This window comes from Chanodichthys erythropterus, chromosome 19 (assembly GCF_024489055.1).
Source record: "Chanodichthys erythropterus isolate Z2021 chromosome 19, ASM2448905v1, whole genome shotgun sequence".
In the NCBI taxonomy this organism is placed as follows: domain Eukaryota; kingdom Metazoa; phylum Chordata; class Actinopteri; order Cypriniformes; family Xenocyprididae; genus Chanodichthys; species Chanodichthys erythropterus.
In genome coordinates, this window is record NC_090239.1 from 19,276,007 (window position 1) to 19,296,990 (window position 20,984).

Below are 20,984 nucleotides of genomic sequence, written 5' to 3' on the forward strand. Positions count from 1 at the left end.
AATTTCACGTCTGGGCGTCAAATTGACTGCGTCCTGTACTAAGTAGAGATCGCTTGCTGATGGAATGATACGCTGTTGTTATCTCAAGCTGTCTCGCAGGAAGCGACTGCTGCATGATGGGAAAATGGATGGAGATTACTTTGATCAACACTCTCATTAACTCTTCGTTTTTTTTCTTTCTTTTTTCCTTCAGCACGTAAACAGACTAATTTTGCATATGTCTGTCAAAGCCACGTTCATTCACTCACATACGTAGTAGCATAAATGCTCACTTATTTTTTTCTCTCTTTGCTTCTCGAGATACAAGTTCTCTGAGAACTTTTGGACAGAATTGGGATTAAAGAAGACATATCTGATACCTTCAGACCAAAATGATCTATTCTTTAATTTGGAGAGCTTTTGTTGTTATTTTATCTTTATGGGCATTAATAATAATAATAATAATAATACATTTTATTTGTACTGCGCTTTTCTTAAATCCAAAGCGCTACAGTAATAGAATAAAACAAAAAACAACAAAAGCAATACAATTCAATAGAGAAAGACAGTCTTAAATAAATGTGTCTTAATCAACATTACAACTTCTCTTATACACAAAACAAATCAATTTTCACAACATGCCCTAATCAATAAGAAGGCAACAGAAATGAGGTCCACCGCTATTAGATGTCCTCCTGTTTGGCATAAGAATTAAATATCAATTTTGCTTTCACATAGAATACATACATACAGAGATCTCATCAGCAGTTATTACATTTTAGAAATGTTACGTTTTTATGATCATTTTTTAAAGCTTAAAGGGTTATGTTCTATTATGCCCTTTTATGAAGTTCAAAAAAGTATTTTTCATATTTATCACATTGCTGCACCTCTCTTTCCAGTCTGTTGAGTTTCGATGAAGCCCCTCCTTCTGAAATACGAAATGTGCTCTGATTGGTTAGCTGGCCCAGTTTGTTGTTATTGGCGAACCGCTTAAAGCGTGTTCAGGAAATGTCATACCCCTTACCATAACCCTTGCCATACCAATTCGAGCCCGATTCAGACCCTGAGAATGTTTACGAACAAGAAGAGAACCTTTGCAAGCACGGATTTTAGAGGACATTTCAGAGTGGTAATTTTCAAAGGATCGGTGAACAGTCTTACAAAAGTGAGAGCCCTGTAGCTAAACACTACATCAACACGGTAATGTTAGCTAGCAGGCTAGTGGAGGCAAATGGCTTTTTCCCTTTGATTACATTGTAACAACAACATAAAACTTACTGTTAATAGAAAACACAACAACAAATAATAAAACACACTGACACGTCGTGATTCATTAACAACTGATTGTCCTGACACAGTGAGAACTGCTCTGTCTTTCAGACATTTATGCCAGGAAGTAGTGATCGAAGTCAATCTCGCATTAAGAGGAAAATGAGAGTAAACAACAATGAAGGACATACAGCAGCTTTGTTTGAGTGAGCTCCACCCTTTTGGTACCTGTTGGTACTATTGTGCTAGGTACCCCAACGGAAGGGTCCCAAAAAAGTGGTACGGTTCGGAATTAGGGTACCATTCACAACTTCTGACAATGGAAACGTCAAAAAATGTTTACCGTACTGTACTGAACCGTACCGCTCCGTGGAAACGAGCCATTCGTTTCTGAAAGCTGTCCTCCGTAAAATGTGCAGCACACAGGAACGGTGTTAAAAATACATTTTAAGCACTGTTTTCTAAGTTTTTCTGCCGTAGGAAGGCCAAACAAAGCGGTTTAACAGCCTCTTTTAGACATGGCAACAACATTCTACTTATTGAGCAGCTCAACCAGACCTCGTCCCCCTTTTTTTTTGCTTATTCGTTGGGTGGAGATTATTTAAATGAGTGACACAAACAAGATCCTGAAGAAGCACGTTGTAGTCACAACGAGCCATTTGTTGTAGTTCTTGAAAAGTGTTTTATGTTAAAGAGAATCTCTGTCTTTGGAGTGGATTTTAAGCTAGGTAACTTTTTTATGTTCAAACAGCAATATTTTACACACTAACTAAAGTTGAAAAAGGCAAAATAGCACCCCTTTAAATGAATTCGTACACATGAAATAGTCTCACCAACAAGCATCATCTAATGTCAACTGTAATTGACAGTAGATCGCTTGCTGCCTTGTGGTTAGATCATTAATTGAGAATAAGATTATCAAAATAGCGGTAACAAATAAAATATCCCATTGTAATCTCAAATTAAAGCTATTATTTTCTTTTTTATTATTAAAAAGAATAAATGTTTGGGTGGCACAGTGGCTCAGTGGGTAGCACTGTCGCCTCACAGCAAGGAGGTCCCTGGTTTGAGTCATGTTCTCCCTCTGCGTGGGTTTCCACCCCTCTTCCTTATGTGGGTCGCCAGATTGAGGACAAGCAACATGAATGAGCACAATTGACAATGGAAAGTGACGAGCCTTACACTACATTGATGAGTTGATTTATCCGCGTTTTAATATGCCTTTGGTCATAGAGCATTTTAGATTGATGCTGATCTCTTATTTTTAATTCTCTGACACAGCTTTAACTCTCGTGTATAAATGGCCTGTTTCCCACGGTGTAATAAACTTCACACACAACAATTCTACATAAATGCATTTATTATTAATAGTTTCAGACATGACTGTGGTGGACTGAAATCAAGATTTAGCTGCACATTGGCAGCAATTTCAGTGCAGTCCACTCTTGCTGACAATAGTGGTGTGTGAGTTAGTAGGATGCGTACACTATTGGCAGAGCACTGATAAGACTCAGTGCTGAAGTGGCGGGCGGCTGTGTGCGGGTGAGCTGATAATATTCAGGATTGTTGACTTGTACTCCATAGACTTATTCACAGCTTTATGACAAACTTTTCAGCTGAGCACCACCTCCTCATCTCTATAATTTTTTACCCCCAGCAGATTCGTACCCTCTGGAGCCTTTGTCAGAATGAATCTCCACCATTCTGATGATCCAGCCACCCTTTATCAGCCGTTTGGTGTTAAGATATGGTCACACTAGGCTTTTAGCATGCAAAATTGCTTCTGACCCGACTAAGAACATCGGCGACAGTCAATTTGTGACTTTTACATCTTCTATTGGTCAAACATCTTTTTGCTTTTCACAAAAGAAAACTTTTTGCATCTAATTTAGTTTCTGCTCTGGAAATATCCAGATTTTTTTTTTTTTTATCCTTTGAGAATTAAGAAATGAGAGAGTCTAACAGCTGTTCTGTTGAAACTCGGCCAGGTCCGGGGTTGCGTTTTTGTTCTTATTGCTTTCCTCGTCTCTGCTGTCCTGTGGCGCCTCAAGCAACATTTGTGTTGTGAAAAGTTGCAGATTTTAATTGAGTTTTCAATTGGTTGAAAGATTCTGTTCTGCTGCTTATGAACTCAACGGATCTCAGCCTTCACAGGCGACTCCACTGAAACTAGATTACACTGGATTTAAAGGCTACCGCTCCGCAGCACTGGAAGGAACCCAAGTTTGTTGGTGTGAACAACCAGCATCTCAGATTTTATTGTTTTCCCCAAACCTTTACAAGACATAATCATATAAAGGAAATTACTGAATCTTTCTATCTTGCCATAGAGCTGAAGTGTGAAATTTCTCCACCTCTAGTGCCGCCAAACTGCTGATTGCAAAAATAATTGTTTCCAGACATCTTATATGGCAACTTCTGCCCCTCACCTTCCATTGTTCAATAAACAGTCAGTCCCTCCCCAAACGCATGCTATTGGTTGTGTTGGTAGTCGATTACTGAAACACTGTTTTGAAATTGTCACAGCATTTACACTCTTTGGGAAGTCATCATATAAATGATTTTAACTGGGGTGGGAAAAAGTACTTAATAAATTTAGAAAATTACATCTTTTAATTGTTTGGGCTGTATTTATGTATTTATTAATTACTGTTTTGTATTATTTTCATTTGATTGCACTTCTTAATGTGTGTTACATTTTATTCCCAGCATTGACCATTCAAAGGAATTGTGATGGTCCCCCTCCAGCCCCCCAGAACCGGTCCGTGGCTGATATAGAGGAACTGGCTGCCAACTATGAGCGTAAACTCATCGAGGTGAGTACTGGTGCTTCATTAGCATGCAACACTTGCCCTTTCCTGCTGTAACCTCAATATCAGGTAATGTAAACCCACTCTTACCACTTCAAATTTCAGCAAATGGGTTCACTAATCAGGGCTTGACAAAAAGGACTGCACAATGGCCCGGGGCTAACATGAACGATGCTCAGGACAGTTCATTGACTTGTCACCATATGTTATCGTCAGGAAAGTTTATTATTTGCACATGCTTTTAAGCCTTGCCAGTGTAAAAATTCACGCTTAAGAAGACACGAAAGAGAACTCAATTCAGCCCGCCGCTGTGTGAGAAGTTTTGTGTGTGCGCACACATCCGAAGCGCATGCCCTGAAAGCCTCTTCTCAGACAGCACACAAATATTGAATTTAGTTCTTTTTCACATCTTCTGCCACTTGAACGGACAAATTCCCCAAAAATTATGTCAAAATGCCTGTCTTGGAGAGTATCCTCGTAAACAGTCGGTTATGTCTTAAGTGAACATAAACAGTTGAGGAATAAGACGCATGTGTAAGATTATATTCAATCTGTGACAGCAGCCTATAGACTTTATGCGCCAGAGAAATGTGCACGCAGCCATCTTTAGAATTGTGTCTTTGAACTTTCGTTTTTGCGGTAGCCCTGTATATTTCTATGGCATCTCTGTCAAAGAATAACTTGTTTTAAAGTTAACAAAAGTAATCATGAGCATTGCAATGTTTAAAGCAGATGTCTTAACAAATGTCAGTAGAACGGGAAGATTTTAAAATGAACAGTTCATTCATAAATACAGTATGTAAGATTGCTGTGGAAATACAAACTGGAAGTCAAAAGACAACGAGTGCAGCGCTGAAAAAGGGCGGGGCTATATGAGGTCTGTAGCAGTAGCCTATGTAACTGCTGCTGTCAAGCAACAAAGGACAAGGAAAAAGAACACTCACTGCTCTTGACTGAATAACTTTTGTAACTTTTAATAAGGATTAATCCTTATTTAATTTATAGTTTATTCAAATTCTGTTCCTGAAAACTACTGTTAAACCGATCTGAAAATCCTGAAAAGCACTGTGCATTTCATTTTTATATTTGTTCTATTATATTTATTTGTGTTGTTGCTCATCATTTGATTATTTGTTCTTATGTTATTACTGACTTGTCTTTAATAATATATGAAATTTATATTAATAAGGCTAGAAGTTTTTTGCTGTGGTATCAAAATTGGAATCGAGAATTGTGAAATTGCAATGCTGTCTGAAATTTGGTAAAAATTTCAACCACTGGCCTGTTTAAAAAATCCTTAGCGTTGAGTCCTGATAATGTCAGTGATGACTTTTAAAAATGGTTTCAATTTCTGGTAGAATTGTTTGTGGGATTTCTGTGAAAAGTGAAACGTATAGATTCATCATTACTTACTTTAGATGCAGTCGAGGCTCATTTTGAAACTTAAGTGACTAATTTGAAAAACATCTTGTATTGGTATAATGTGCAACGAGCCATATTGACTTGTCAAACATACAGAACTATTTTATATTTAAAAATCTGTAACTTTATATGCAAAATGTCACTGAGTGACTGATTTGGAAGGTGGCAGGTCTGTTGTTTTGCATTTACACTTCAAGACTTACATGCAAAGATCATTTGACATACAGTATCACGATTGTTTTGTTCTGTCCATTGCTATGGTTATCATGGTCAATCAGATCAAATACAGTTGTCAATTCAGAAACTTTGCAAAGTGTAATTAACAGCATGAAAATATATATTAGCTATATGAAGAGAGCGGGTAAAGATTGCTGCAATTATAATCATTGAAGCTGTCAATTACATCACTTAGTACACAAAGTGTCACTCTTGCAAAAACTCCTGTTATAATCAATTAAGCTGTCTACGCTGTCTACGCTGTCTACTTTGTTGGTTATAATGCAAGGATTTGCTAGCTTGCAGAACTCGTGCTGAACAAAAAAGTCAGTTGTTTTGTGCAGTGCTGAGCAGATTCTGATTAACTTAAACACATCTGATTGGCTTTTGCGTTAATGCACTCAACAGATGTGTGATTGGCTACAAAGCTCAACGTTGCAAAACCATTGTAAATAGAAACCTTTGATGCTCTTCAGAGTGCAGAACGATATTGCAGAACAGCAGTTATTGTCACAATAAATGATCAAAAAATATATCTTTGGTGGGACAAAAATCCATTTTGGCAGCTGCCAGAATATTTTCAATGCAGGAAAAATAATCCCTGTCTATGCTGTAATAATTTCATATTATGCTTATATTTTGGTGGGAGTATCTTTTAACTTATTTATGTATGCATTTACAGTAGTGTGTACTTTTGTGCATGTCATTTATTTATGGGCCCTTTTGCAAAGCTGTCCTTCTCAATTGGGTTTTTCAAACATGGGTGTGAGAGCTGCTGCCTTGTATTTTTTAAATTTACATACAGAGCTCTGAAGGCTTTATTTAATTTTGGTTTTAATTTTTCTGTGGTGACTAACTTAGCATATTTATTTCAGTTTCCACAAGAACAGCAATGAATATGGACCATATGGAAGTTTTATTACATTTGTGTCATATTTATGTGGCTAATTGAATATTTTTAAAGTTCTTCTGCTACACAAACTAAGAGCAATGGCATCTCAACACAGTTGTGAGTTACTGCGTAAATAGATATAAAGACCTGCGTGTACATCTATAAATCTGTTTAAATTATTGATTTCTCTATGGTGTTCCACCACATGCTTTCATTTGAGTCTGTTCTGGTATGTTCCACTTGTGACAGAAGCGCTGTAAGTGTGTACTTACATCATGCATCAGATGATTTGAAGATGTCATCATTCTTCTGAAGTAACACCAAAGGAGCCTCTTGTCTTCTCTCTCTCTCTTTCTCTCTCTTTCTCTCTCTCTCTCTCTCTCTCTCTCTGTGTGTGTAACCCACACACTTCCTCTCCCAGTCTTCTTTCAAATTATCACTGTGGAATACTCTTCTTCTGTCTTGGAAGCTCTAGTAATACTATCACACACCAGTTAATGGCCCTGTGGGACTTCAGGCACAGAAAGTGTTTAGATTGCATGTTTTGCTGTGAGCTCCTGTGCTGTGACCTCAGATGGACTGTGGAAAAGAATGAAACATACTGCAAGAAGTAGTTTGGAAATTCACATGCAAGGGTGTTTCTAAAATATTTATAAAATAAAGTACATACATAATATATATAAAAAAAATACATTTAATAGTAATCTTTTTGCTCTTTAGATGCTATTTGATGACTTCTGCTGTAAGTTTTAAATTATGCCCTATATAAGCCTACTAAAATGAGAGTGATTACATCAAATTGATATTTAAGCTTCAGTATCAAGGGGATATTTCTCAGCTGTGACAATGGTACAAACATTGAGTGGAATTTGTAGAAATAAACCTAAGTGAAGAAAGACACTATTCTTTGGTCGAAAATGTACCAAAAGATGTGAACTCTGACAAATTAAAAGGATTAATTTGCACCCTTCTGTCTAGCGAAGCCAAACTATATAAGTTTATAAAAAAAATTGAAGTCTGAAAAACTGTTCTGTTTATCTGGTTAAACAGATAAACAACACAAGTGACAAGTAGTTGAATTCTTTAGTACTATGATGGCACAGTTCTGTACTGGATTCAAAGAAATCTTCTTAAAGGGGTGGTTCACAGTTTTTTTTCTAGGCTTCATTGTGCTTATGGGGCACAGTTTTCATGTCTTAATGCTTTAACAAAAAAAAAAAAAAGGCGTATTTTTCATATATTTTACCTTTATTCTACACCGCCGTTTCCCTTCTCCTAAAAATGCTCTGTTAAGTTCCTGGTTCTATGAAGCCCCTCCCTCAGAAATATGCAATGGACTGAGATTGGTTAGCTGGCCCTGTGTATTGTGATTCACTGTCCGGAATACGTTGTCACAATTCACGTTGTCTGGAAACGCCATGCCCCTTACCATTACGGGCAAACGTCGCATGTGCTTCGGTCAATGTCCAGTCTTTGCTTTGGTGGAAATGTAAATAATGGCATCAATATTGCCGTATCATTTTGAGCCCAAATCAGACCCAGATAGCAGTAATGATGAAGAGGGTCAAGCAGAACCTTTGCAAGCACGGCTTTTAATGGACGTTCATGAATGTTAAGTGTTTTTGTTTGTATTTGTGTCAAAGTGTTTAGACATGCTGTCACTTGTAAATGTTACTGCTGCCCCATAGTGTTCTGATTAAAGCTTTAATGTAGCTGAATACATGACTGAGTAGTAGCATTTTTGTAAAGGTATTGTTTAATTTATAACATGAACAAGCATGTGGGTACACAACATAAAAGCCGTAATGAAACAATGCTGTACACTGATAACAGAAACGCCAACAAACACCAACAAATGTTCGCTGGTGTGATTACATAGAAGTTTGTTGGTGTTTGTAGGCATTTGTTGGAGAAGTATGAAATAGAATTTAGCTAACTGGCTAGCGAAGCCAAACTATATAAGTTTATAAAAAAAATTGAAGTCTGAAAAACTGTTCTGTTTTGGTAGTCAGTGTGGTGGTAGGGGAATATCTTTACAACCTGCTCCACCACTCCAGGCAGGCTAATGACTCCAGTCAGGTAGTTAGTGTGATTTAAAGGACTGTGTGAATTTGAACCAGTGTCATGTCAGACTGTCTGAGGCGTTACATTCAGACCCTAGTCTTCATCCACTTTACTGTTCCACAGGCTCACATAGTTCAAGCAGATACGCTTGGTTTTCATTTGCTCGCTCTCTTACTTTGTCATTCTTTAAGTATCTCATTCTCGTCTAACTCATGTTTTGTTGGTGGTTTTATTTTGGAAGCATTCACTAATGGCTTTAGAACAGCATGTGTGGCACATTAAGCAGGTTGTCATTAGGGCTATAGGTGATTAGTTAAAAAATTATAATATTACGTTTTTTTTGTTTTTTTTTTCAGTCAGAGAATACTAAAACCAAACAGCAATTGTACCATTCTGAAGTGATAAAATGATCAAGAAATGGCTGTCTTATTGGTAGGCCTTTTCTTTGCATGGACCCTTTTCACATTTCCCAGAAGCAGAAGTCATCATACACTGCTCATTGAGATTTTTTTTTTTTATATTTAAAAAATAAATAAATAAATAAATAAATTTAATTTTAAGAACTGCTTATTGAAAGTTTCTTCTAAGCCAGTGGTTCCCAAACTGGGGTACGCGAAGTGACGAGGGGGTACGCGAACAAATTGCTGAGTAGTTCATTTAATTCTACCTTAAAGTAATATTAAAACAGAGCATGTATTTCTAACTGCCAAAATGCCTTAAATCCAGTACATTTAATCAAATTACCTCGTCGTTTGCAGTCAAAAATGAGCAGCATGCATATGATTGATTGCGTGCAGTCTGCTGCCTTAAATCGCACTAAATTACTGTCGTTCTCAACAATTGCATTGCATATTTCTCTATTGAACATTTTTATTTAAAACATTATTTATTTTATAAAGTTATTCATAAAGGTAAAAATATGAACTGGAAAATCAGTTTAGGGGGCAAATATTGTCCCTTAATGGTAAAGGTGTGACTGCAGTCTAAGTGGAAGAGAGGGGGTACACAGAAGGATGGTAATCCCTTCAGGGGGTACTCCCCTCTAAAAAGTTTGGGAAATACAGTTCTAAGGCATTGCTGTGAAAACTCCCTTTCCAGGGATGCCAGGTCTGCTCAACAAAACTAGCCCAATGGCCAATCAAAAATATCCTTTGGGAGTTGGGTCGAAGCATGGGTTGGGGGGGAGAGCACCTTTTATCCCGCGGACAAAAAATTCAACCCGTGGTAACAATTTAAAAGAAACCAAATTCCGCAGGAAAACCATGGACTTGGCAACGCTGCCCCTTTTGGAACCTTATTTTTAAGAGTGTAGTTGGGTAAACTTCTATAATGGTCAACAGAAACTAAAGCAAATTTAGTTTTTGCATTCCCATTTGTCCTAATATCAAAAGAAAAAAAACCACAATAGTATTTGTGACTTTCCAAAAGAGGAACAAAGTATAGAGAGATTGATTACATTGATCAGAAGACAGAAGGATGTCAAATTAGCCATCGCTCCCCCAGCTGCGGTATTAGAAACACTCATACAGCAGCATTAAACAATTGCTGTAATTTAATGTCAGGCTAAGAAAACACAAAGTGTAGTGTTGGATGTACATTCAGTTTTTTAAAAATGAAAATATGACACATGGATGGACAGAGTGAGACAGGGGTGGACATGCCTCTGAGGGTCTTTTATTTGAAATACAAATTAAAAGAGATTAATGTGTTCATGGTGTGTGGAGTCCTTGTTGTGATGGTGGAATTAAAGGTGGTGTCATGCTGAGTGCAGTAGGACACTGGGCTGGGAGATCTTTGCCATGGAGGTGTTATGTCTGTGTAGCGGCCACCTGACCATCAGGACACCTTGTGCACAGGGGAGACTGGTCTCAAGTACTTCATAGCTGTGACCCACCTCATAGCACCACCTGCTCACATTATACCATCTGGATGTGGGACAAAATGTGAGTCATGACAGTGACCATATAGTGAGAAACACTTTAGGAATATTATAGTATGTTGAGTATAGTATAGTTTAGTTAGTCACTTTATTGTCCACAAGTGGAAATTTGTCTTTGGCTTCACCACAGTAAACACATTCAATATCATCACGCACATCACATAAAAGACAACAAGTAGCACAATCGCCCCTCACACTCAGATCCCAGTATTTAAAATTCTAATGGCAGTTGGCATAAATGACATTTGATATACATTTTTCCTTGCTTGAGGTTGCCTACAATGTCTTTTTGATGGTAAAAGCTGAAATTTAATATTCAAGAGATGAGAACAATCTTCAGTAATAACCTGTGCTTATTGTTTGACTCTTGTTTGATAAATTTAATTCAGTTGTCTTTGTGGTTGTCCTACAATTGCACTAGCAATTTTAACTACTCAACACAATTGGCAATAGTCCATACCACATAGTCATATTAAAGGGCACCTATTATGCCCCTTTTTACAAGATGTAATATTGGTCTTGGGTGTCCCCAGAATGTATTTGTGAAGTTTCAGCACAAAATACCCCACAGTTAATTTATTATAACCATTTGAAAATGTCATTTTTGGGGCCTGTTTTAAAAAGAGCTGTTTTGGTGTGTACCACCTTAAATGTAAATGAGCTGCATATCCCCGCCCTGCCTTTGGATGAGGGCGTAAACAGTCGGTAGAAGCAGAATGGCTGAGAGTGAGAGACCCGCTGTTTTGTATGGCATTCAGCCGTACATGTTTGAACCGGAATCAGATCCAGATGATGAAGAGACTCCGGCAGAAGGAACACAATTGAGAATGGAGCAGGACGTCTCTGAATGGTTATTTGATACATTTATGTACTTATAGAGTTTTAATCGCGTCCCCTTTGCAATTATGGATGTGCAACACACACACTGTGATAACGTTTGCGCAATTTTTTGAAACTACAAACACAAATACTGTTATAACGTTTGCTAAGTACGTTAGATACACACTATACAAACAAGGTTTAAATTATATACACAGACATTCTATGACGACGACAACAACTTTAGACGCATTTGTTATTGAATTGGCTGACATCGACTGAAATGACTATTTGCTCAAAAAATATTAAATACACTTACTTCTGGAAGTGACGTTGGATCGCGAACAGTAGGCAACGATCCACACTTGAGGATTAACTTTGAAGCAAGACCTGCTTTGAATTGACCCTCGTTCTCAAAACAGTTAGTCAAAAAATGATTCGTGCAAACATAAACGTATTTTGGAATTTTGAGTGGCGCCTTTCCTTCGTAAATAAAATCCATCCACTGCGTTTTCAGTGGCTCTGATGTCGGAAGTAAGTGAAAACTACTATGTTCATTATTACATCCCACAACAGAACACTTATGTTTCTTAGGAGACATTACTGGCTGTCGTTGAAACAATGGAGGATGGTTGACAGATCACCGACGGCGGGGTCTATGCCAAAACCAGATTGTCAATCAAACCACGTGGGTGGGGCTTAGCGCAATTCTACGTCACAGTGAGAGCAATCTTAGAACAGGGCGTTCTGAGACAGTGCTTATGAATTATCGAGATTGTAAAAAAACCACTGGGTGGATTTTTCTCATTCTAGGGTGGTTTTGCTCACACACTGCCAACACACATTTATGGTCAAACACCATGTAAAAGTGAATTTTGCATAATAGGTGCCCTTTAAAACATATAACACTCAACAAGATTCTTATAAACCATTTCTAAAATATGTTGACTCACACCAAAATGTTGTAACCTCCTAAGAAGATATAATCTCTGCATTACTTTTTTAAAAACATACTCAGCATTTCCAGCAAATGTTTATAATGTTTATATTATATTTTAGTATAGTATCTGATTCTGCAACTAGTCATACTTTCCTCAATGTAGGCAGGGGGACCTTTTTTTACTTTGGTTCTAATGTGAATAAACTTCCATCTTGGTACCAGTAGTGTTTTGTTAAAGAAAAATCCTAAACAGTCAAAATAGTCATCAAAGATGAGGATATTGGGCCCTCAGAGCCAAAGCAGTAGCATCTGAGAATTTTTAAAATATATTTATGTCATAATTTCATCAGTCCAATTAAAGTTGAATATTAAAATGTAAAATTAGATGTTGTATGAAGCTATTTTTATTTTTACATATGCATGGCAGAAGGCCATGTGACAGAAAAGATACTGTATGTGGGTTCAGGGTTTTGCTCTTGAAGTCTGGACCCTTTTTATATTTTGCTTAAAATAAGTAGGCCTATAAACTAAAAACAAACAAACAATAATAATCAAAATGCCCTCATCATTCTTCAATGAATAGAAAGTTCAAAGGAACAACATTTATTTGAAAAATAAATCTTTTGTTGCATTATAAATGGATGATTGCTTAACTGTCACTTTTGATCATTTTAATGCATCCTTGCCAGATAAAAGTATTTCTTTGAAACAAACAAACAAAAACAGCTTATTAGAATGATTTCTGAAGGATCATGTGACACTGAAGACTGGAGTAATGACTGGAGTATCTATCTATCTATCCATCCATCTATCTATCCATCTGTCTGTCTGTCTATATAATTTATTTCAAACTTTTGACTGGTAGTGTATGCATGTATATGTACATTTTATATGTAACTAGAATTTAAGTCATATAAATGAAGTATAAGCACTAACTTAGTGAAAATCAATATCGCCTATCCAGTGGGGGTCGAATCATTTAGAGGATATGTTCATTTTCTTGGGTTGATGTACTTTGTGTAATGAACTCTAGTATCAAATGATGATAATGATCATTCTCTCACTTAACTGATTTCAATGCTCAGATTCTCTTATGTTGCTCTTTTATTCTGGTTGTGTCCTTATATTGGGCCTGTGTCCTTATTCCATTCTCGTTTTATCTCTACTGCATTTTTACCCATCAGTTAGAATCTTCTTTGCCAGGCCGAACTCTCCTTCTGTCAGTGAGTGTTTGCCTGGGGAAGAAAGTGATAGCAGCACATTCACTGTCACACTTATCCCCCTCCTCCATCTCTCCACCGCCCCAGTCCCTCGCTCTTCCTCTGACACTTCAAGTCTGTTTGTGTTTGCTAAGCCTGTCTTCTAAGCTCACTTCTCAAACTTGTTTCACATCCAATTACGGGCATTAGAGCTGCTGCGGGCCACGCTCCCCCATCCCCTCCTTCTGCTTTGACCAAGTCTTTTTCTTTCAGGACACCTGGCTCAGCACTCGTTCCCGCTCGCTGACAGCCATGCAGACAAACTGTCAGCAACACCTGCGTCTGAAAAAAAGCACTGCTCCAAAATGCAAGCAACAGCTTTACCCCAGAAGACCAGAGACCTGTAATATAACCTGCTGTTGTTGGATTTTTTTGGGTGGGGGTCTCGGTAAGTCTCAGTTAACCTCAAGACTCCGTGGATGACTCAAAGCTCCCTCAAACACACCAAGTAGTGAATTATTGGCTGTGTTTGAAACAGAAAGAAGCCTTGCTGTCAATGACTATGTATGAAGGTTCCCCCTGGTTTCAGACAGGCTTCCAGGGCACCTTCATGTCTAATGATCTAAGGGCAATTCAAGTGTGAGCTTTGGAGATAGCCAAGTGAATATTTAATGTTTTTTTTTTTTTTTTTCAGTAGAAATGGAGTCATAAGTTTAAAAAAAATTATAAAAAATGTAACTTTATAAATAAATTTGCTCCTTTCATCCATTCCTTCAAATGCCACTTTTTATTCTTTCAACAAGCCTAATACCCTGTGTACTGGGGGACATCATAGGCAGGAGAGACAGGAATAGATTTATATTTTAAATACATTTATTTATTTTGAATTTTTGAAGGGATAATTCACCCAAAAATGAAAATGATTCCATGATTTACTCACCCTTAAGCAATCCTAGGTGTATATGACAATCTTCTTTCAGACAAACATAATCAAGAGATATATCAAAAAAATATACTTAGTCCTCCAAGGTTTAGAATGGGGCCCCAAATTTTAAAACAAAAATAATGCATCCATCCATAAAAAAAGTAATCCATATGACTCCAGGGGGTTAATAAAGGTCTTCTGAAGCAATGCATTTTTGTAAGAAAAATATCCATATTTAAAACTTTAAATTCAAATAACTAGCTTCCGGCGGACGACCGTATGCAGAATGTGCAATTTGACTATCCCTTTAATGCAATGGTAGCCATGGATTATCCCTTACTTAATATTGTATGGAATTTATGGTCCTTTAATAGGTCTGTGAGAAGTCATTAAAAGTGTTTACACACTTGATTTCTTATATTGTTTGTTATATCTGCTGTGTTGAAATTTAAAATGGCCTCATCATATGACAGCAAACTAATAGGTAAAAAATGCAATAAGAAAAGCATTTGATTTTCCATACATTTATTTCTCAAAAGTACTAAAAGAATTATTAACTGAACCATTTAAGATCAGATTTGTTAAAAAAAATCCGAGCTACAATCAGTAAATTCTTTTATATATGGTATTTGTTTGGTTGGTGGTTTAAATCCATTATAAAAGCAGTATTAAATAGTTCTGAACTTTAAATAGTTTCGGCAAACACATTCACAAAATATGTCTCCTCCTTTTGTTTTGCATTTACAAAACCTTCTGACATATAGATCAGGTATAAAAATGAAAAACCATCTCCTCTAACTTTCCTCTCATTAATATGCTCCCATCTACTTGTGCTTATTGCTTATGAGCACATTATGAAATGCTTTTCATCCTTCTTGACATTTATTCGGTTTCACCTCGGCTTTGACTTATTTCAGAGATGCTATGCTTGTGTGGTGTTTGTGTTCTGCTCAATTGTTTTTCTTTCCTTCATGGAAATAATGACTAGGAATAATTGTGGAATACAGTGTTCTTGATATCTGCGCTGGAGCACTGGGGCGGCCTGTAATTACAATGGGCGAATCCAGATACAGTCACACACTCGGATTCCTGCTAAGGCCCACTAATGAGGTTTGATACGTTGTCTGAAGTGTGTGAACCTGTCGCCTGTTTAGATAAACCCAAAGTGCTAACATGCGGCAGCGCAGGTCGGAAAATTCACCCAGCGAGCTGGAAGGACGCAGCCAGCTTATTGCTTACTGAACAACAAACTGATTAGCTCGCTTCCTTGCAGACAATTAATTGGGTTCCTTGACGCTTAAAATTAATTTCCATTTTTTTAATGTGCTGTTCGAAGGCCTTGCCGCAGATAAATAAATGTGATGAATGAGAATACTACGAGTAGTCTGTCATGCGGAGCCACGGCGACTGCAGGAGATGAATGAAGGGTGTGTATCGATTCTGGGTGTGTAAATAAGGCAGAATTGTCGTTACTTCCCGTTTGTATCCAGCTTGATGGTTAATCCTGCTTTTGGCATGGTGTAGTGAATGTTTGTTAATGCTGAGCGATTCTTGTACGTGCTTGTGTTCCAGTACTCGCAATTGCTTTCATGACAAGATGTTTGTAGCTCTGTTGTAAAATATGCATTTTGAAGCTTAACGCTCCTTTTAACATGTTGAAAGGGTAACTATTTTTGAAGTTGTCACACAAGCTACTAAAAAAAGACTTTGAGAAATGGATTTAATACTGTGAAACAACTAGGTGCTATATAAAGCACTGCAATAGGCAGTGAAGTAGCCAGATAGAGGGCCGTGTCTGACAATCAATTACAAAAGTTTTGACGCTATTTCTGTAGTTCAAACTGCTTTGTGAGATTCTTTGACACTGCCAACTTCTCATTCAGTGCTTTTTGAAATACATTTTGTGAATTTTTTTTATTTATTTTTTGTTTTTGTAATACCTAATACACCGTGTCTATATCAGGTACAATGTGATTTTTAATGTGAGGTAATCCTGCTTGGAACTTTGTACTATGGAAATATGGACAGATGAAGTTATAGTAAACAAATGTAAAGCTAATTACATTGCCCGGCCAAAAACAAAGTCGCTGTTTGAATTTTAATAGGCAAATACTTAAGAGTCTATGGATGGATCATTATTACAGTGATTATTATTTTTCTAGCATGTTACAGTATATGTTTGGCAACGGTTCTTTTAACCCTAAAAGATGGAGTGCGTAGATTTTCATTGCTTAGACAACCATGTATTAAGATGTATCATGGCCATATTCCAGGATGACAATGTCAAGATTCATCAGGCTTAAATTGTGAAAGAATTGTTGAGAGGGAGCATGAAGAATCATTTTCACACATGAATTGGCACTGACCTTAACCTCAGTGTAAGTTTTTGGGATGTGCTGGAGGAGACTTTACAGAGTGCTCACCTCTTGCATTGTCAGTACAAGATCTTGACCAAAAAATGATGCGCCTCTCGATGGAAATAAATGTGGTGATGTTATTTCCATCAAGAGGTGCATCAATTTTTGGTCAAGATCTTGAATTGACAATGCAAGAGGTGAGCACTCTGTAAAATCTACTCCAGCACATCCCAAAGACTTGCAATGAAATTAAGATCTGGACTCAATGGGTCTCATTCATGAAACATTCGTAAATATACGAGTAAATATGTGAGTGATTTGCGCGTAAACAGACTTTCCCGAAAACTCTCCTCCTGATTCACAAATACTTCGTAAACATCAGAAGTGATAGTGCAATGTGTGTGTGTTAATGAATTCCAATCAGTCGTAAATGGGACGCGCGTGCACGTTCATTCTCAATTACCATAAATCCCGCCCATTAAATCCGACTGACAACTATATATGGGCATCATTTTATGACACCAAATGAAGGATTTTGGCCATTTTATAGGAAACAAGTTCCATAGTTTGCCCAGCCCTATTGAAATCAATTCATTATTTGATTAAAGTGCTCCATTTGCAGATGCTATAGGTGCGTTCACGCGGCCTCATAATTCCTGTAGTTACAAGATTCTAGCTTGTAAAAAGCGTTCACGTCCTCGTAGAGTTCGTAATTACAGTTTGTAAGCTGGGAGTTTTCTGAAAGCTCCCACATGTAACATGTGGCCACTATACCACCTGACCGCTGTAGATTGATTTATTAGGCGTTGATAGTGGTGCCATGGAAACGCATAATTTCCAGTCCAAGGACCAAAAGGACGTGAACAGCTCTGAATATAACGTCATTTCAAGATAGCGGTAAATACAAGGTGATGTGAACGCAGCTTAATACTGGCTCTCACAACAAAAGTAAAAAGAAAAAACATATGTGATTACTATATATAATATTTTTTTCAAAATGCTGTAAATATGTACCTTATTAAGGTGAATTAAAATGCAGCCTTATTAATGAGCAAAACGTTCGGATGTTAAACGCACTATTTACGCGTGGCTGGGAGCAGGTGTAGATTTCTTTCGTACCAACTAACATTTGGAAAATACGAACATTTTAATGAATCCGAAAATTTACGCCAGAACCACTTTACACACGATTTACACAAAAATTCGTTCTGCTCGTGTTTCATGAATGAGACCCAATGTGTGAAAATGATTCTTCATTCTTTCACAATTTTAACCCTGGTGAATCTTGACATTGTCATCCTGGAATATGTCCATGAGGTATCTTCCTACATGGTTGTTTAAGAAATGAAAAGCTACACACTCCATCTTTAAGGGTTAAAAGAACCGTTGCCAAACATATAACATGCTAGAAACATAATAATAACTGTAATAATGATCCATTCATAGATTCTTAAAGCTGCAGTCCGTACCTTTTTTTTGTGATAAAAATTTACAAAAATTATATAATGAGAATAATACAACATGAATCCATTTTCCTAACTGTGTTTTTGTCTTATTCTGAATCATTATGGTACAATTATAATAAGTGTTTATATTCTGACTATTTCAGACCGGACTGGTAGGAACCACCGCAGAGTATCACAGTAACTGCATGACTCGCCATGGACATACACGGAGAAAAGTAGCTCCGGCTAGAATGTTCCTCCGCAAGACGCGTGCAGTTCTGTTTATTAACTGCTAGAGAGCCAAAAAACGCGGACAGCAGCTTTAAGTATTTGCCTATTAAAATCCAAACAGTGTTTTTTTTTTTTTTTTTTTTTTGGCTGGGCAGTGTAGTTTGCTTTTTTGCAAACTTTTTATGCGTTTTGGCCTTTCATTTACATGACAACTTCTTTTTGGGGCCTGAAAACTTTTGAATACGGGATCCAAAGTTCAAGTTTTTGAAAATTATACCGTTATCTTCTTCGTGTAAACTACAAAAACACAAATTTGTGACAAATGTGACATCATGTGCATGCGTAGTACGCGTTCAGTCTGTAGGCGTGTAATGTTTCTTTGCAAAGTGACATCGCCAACTACTGGCCTGGCATGAATAATACAGCGTTTTTAGTTGTTTTCACGGATCCATGTGAAACGTCCCCGTTGTCGTCTGAATGTGAAAAATTTTCCGTTTTTAGTACTTTGCTGTCGTGTACCCTAAATGTAAAACATAAAATATGCAAAATAAGTGTTTTATTACGTACCATGCATAAATAAAAGATTGAAATGAAAATATGAAAATTGTGAAAAATAAATTTAAAATATAAATATAAAAATGTAAAAATAGCAAAATAAATGTTTTTAAGATACCATGGATAAATTAAAGACAAAAAAGAAAAAGATATAAAATATGTAAAATATAAAATATGCAAAATGATTTTGTTAGATACTATGCATAAATAAGAGACAGATATGTAAATGTAACTAAATGTAAAAATATAAAATAGTTTGTATTTGACATATGAAATATAAAAAAGATATAGGAATAAAAGACATCATTAATGCAACATAATTTCATCACCTTGGAATTATAAGGTTCTATCTGCGTTCTTAGCAGTTTTGAGATATTGAGCTTCAGTTTTTGCATTCCATATAGCAAAAATTATATGGGGAACAAGTTTCTTTCAAACATGAAAATGACAGGGACCCTAAATGTATTCTAACTGTACAATATCAAAATCCTCTCAAATTTCTTAATGGGGATTTTGGAACTGCTTAAATGCACATTATTACAGGAACCATTTAAGTTTAAGTTTCCTTTTGTTTAGACAGAAAGCAGTTACTGTAATACAAAGTGGGACAGGTAAAATGGCTTTCTCTTTACACATAAGTATGGCTGAAATAACATGCTAACATTTATTGTTGTAATTAAGACCCAATCAATGAAATTATTGACTATTTGACCTTTAAGGCTTAATGTTGTCAAATTTAAGACATTTTAAGACTAAAAAACTGCAAGAAAACAGGCAATGCTTCAGCAAAGGTGTTTAACAAAGTTTAATAAACATTGAAAATGTTTCACTTACTATATACAATTAAAAATACTTCAAATTTAAAATATTTAAATTACTTCAACTATGCAACAGCTCAGTTTTTACCAACAATGTAAAATTTAACATTTCGTCTCACTTAATGTAGTATACACTTTAATCCAGTGTGCCATAGCAAAGAGCTTTATAGCTACATAGTACATACAGCTCAATACAGACCAAGGTTAAAACATAACCTAATATATACATAACTTTCCCTCATATGACAATGACATGACTGGAATAAAGCAAATAGACTACAAAACCCAGACCTATACTCTTAATAGTGCTGCTGGCTAGCGTCGTGTCTAACTGAAAATAACTCCTCGGCAATAGCTACAGAAAAACACACAAAAAGACTGTAATTTCCTGGAATTTGGGCTGCTGTCATTGACAAGATCATAAATAAAATATTCGATCATGAGGTTTCTAATAAATATCGCTTTGTGTGAAATATTTAATCTTCTTTTCACTGATTTAGTGTTTTTCTGTGCTCTCTTCCACTATCGCGAACAATCCGGCCACATGACAAAGAAAGCAGATCCCGATTGGTTCTCGTGTGTGCATTCGAAGTGCTGATTGGCTCACGCAAATAGAACCTTAGAACCAAGTTAGAGTTCGACTTTGTAGATAGAACCTTTTTGTTTTATAAAAAAAGTCCTAAAATGTACACAACTTAAAAAATAAACATCATGTAAATAAGTTGTCACAGAATGTGAATATGTGAACAACTCAGTTTAGACAGAAATGTCAGATAGTACCTTATAATTCCAAGGGGACGATTTGTCTTTTCACTTTTCAACAGAAAACAAAAAATGTTGAGCAGGATCTTGGACCAGTGAGATTCATAATATATCAAGTAACTGACAAAATGCCAAAAAAAAAAAAAAAAAAAAAAATCATGGATGAGATGTTGCATCTGGTTTGGATGCACTGTACACGTTTATTTTAAGATTTTGATTATTTAGCATTCTGGTTGAATATGTAGAGTAGCCTAAAACACAAAATTCACTTTAATTTTCTTTTTGTTTTCTTTTGTGTTCATCCTTTTCCAAAAATGCAGTTTTATGGCATTTGTGTTC

The 20,984-nt window shown here is 36.5% G+C and overlaps 1 protein-coding gene across 12 annotated transcripts in view; it reads left to right on the forward strand.

Moving 5' to 3' along the window:
• The window catches only part of snx29 (sorting nexin 29), a 212,957-nt gene that overhangs the window by 55,423 nt on the left and 136,550 nt on the right, over positions 1-20,984 (forward strand). For 11 of the 12 annotated variants that reach the window (XR_010892595.1, XR_010892593.1, XR_010892594.1 and 8 more), the window contains exon 15: positions 3,961-4,067. Coding sequence is in view for 9 of the 12 variants with exons in the window: in XM_067368585.1 (XP_067224686.1) it covers positions 3,961-4,067 (107 nt within the window). In the remaining 3 variants the exon portion in view is untranslated. Of the gene's footprint in view, positions 1-3,960; positions 4,068-13,825; positions 14,352-20,984 lie in introns of those variants that run through there. The other variant, XM_067368587.1, reaches the window with a different exon arrangement.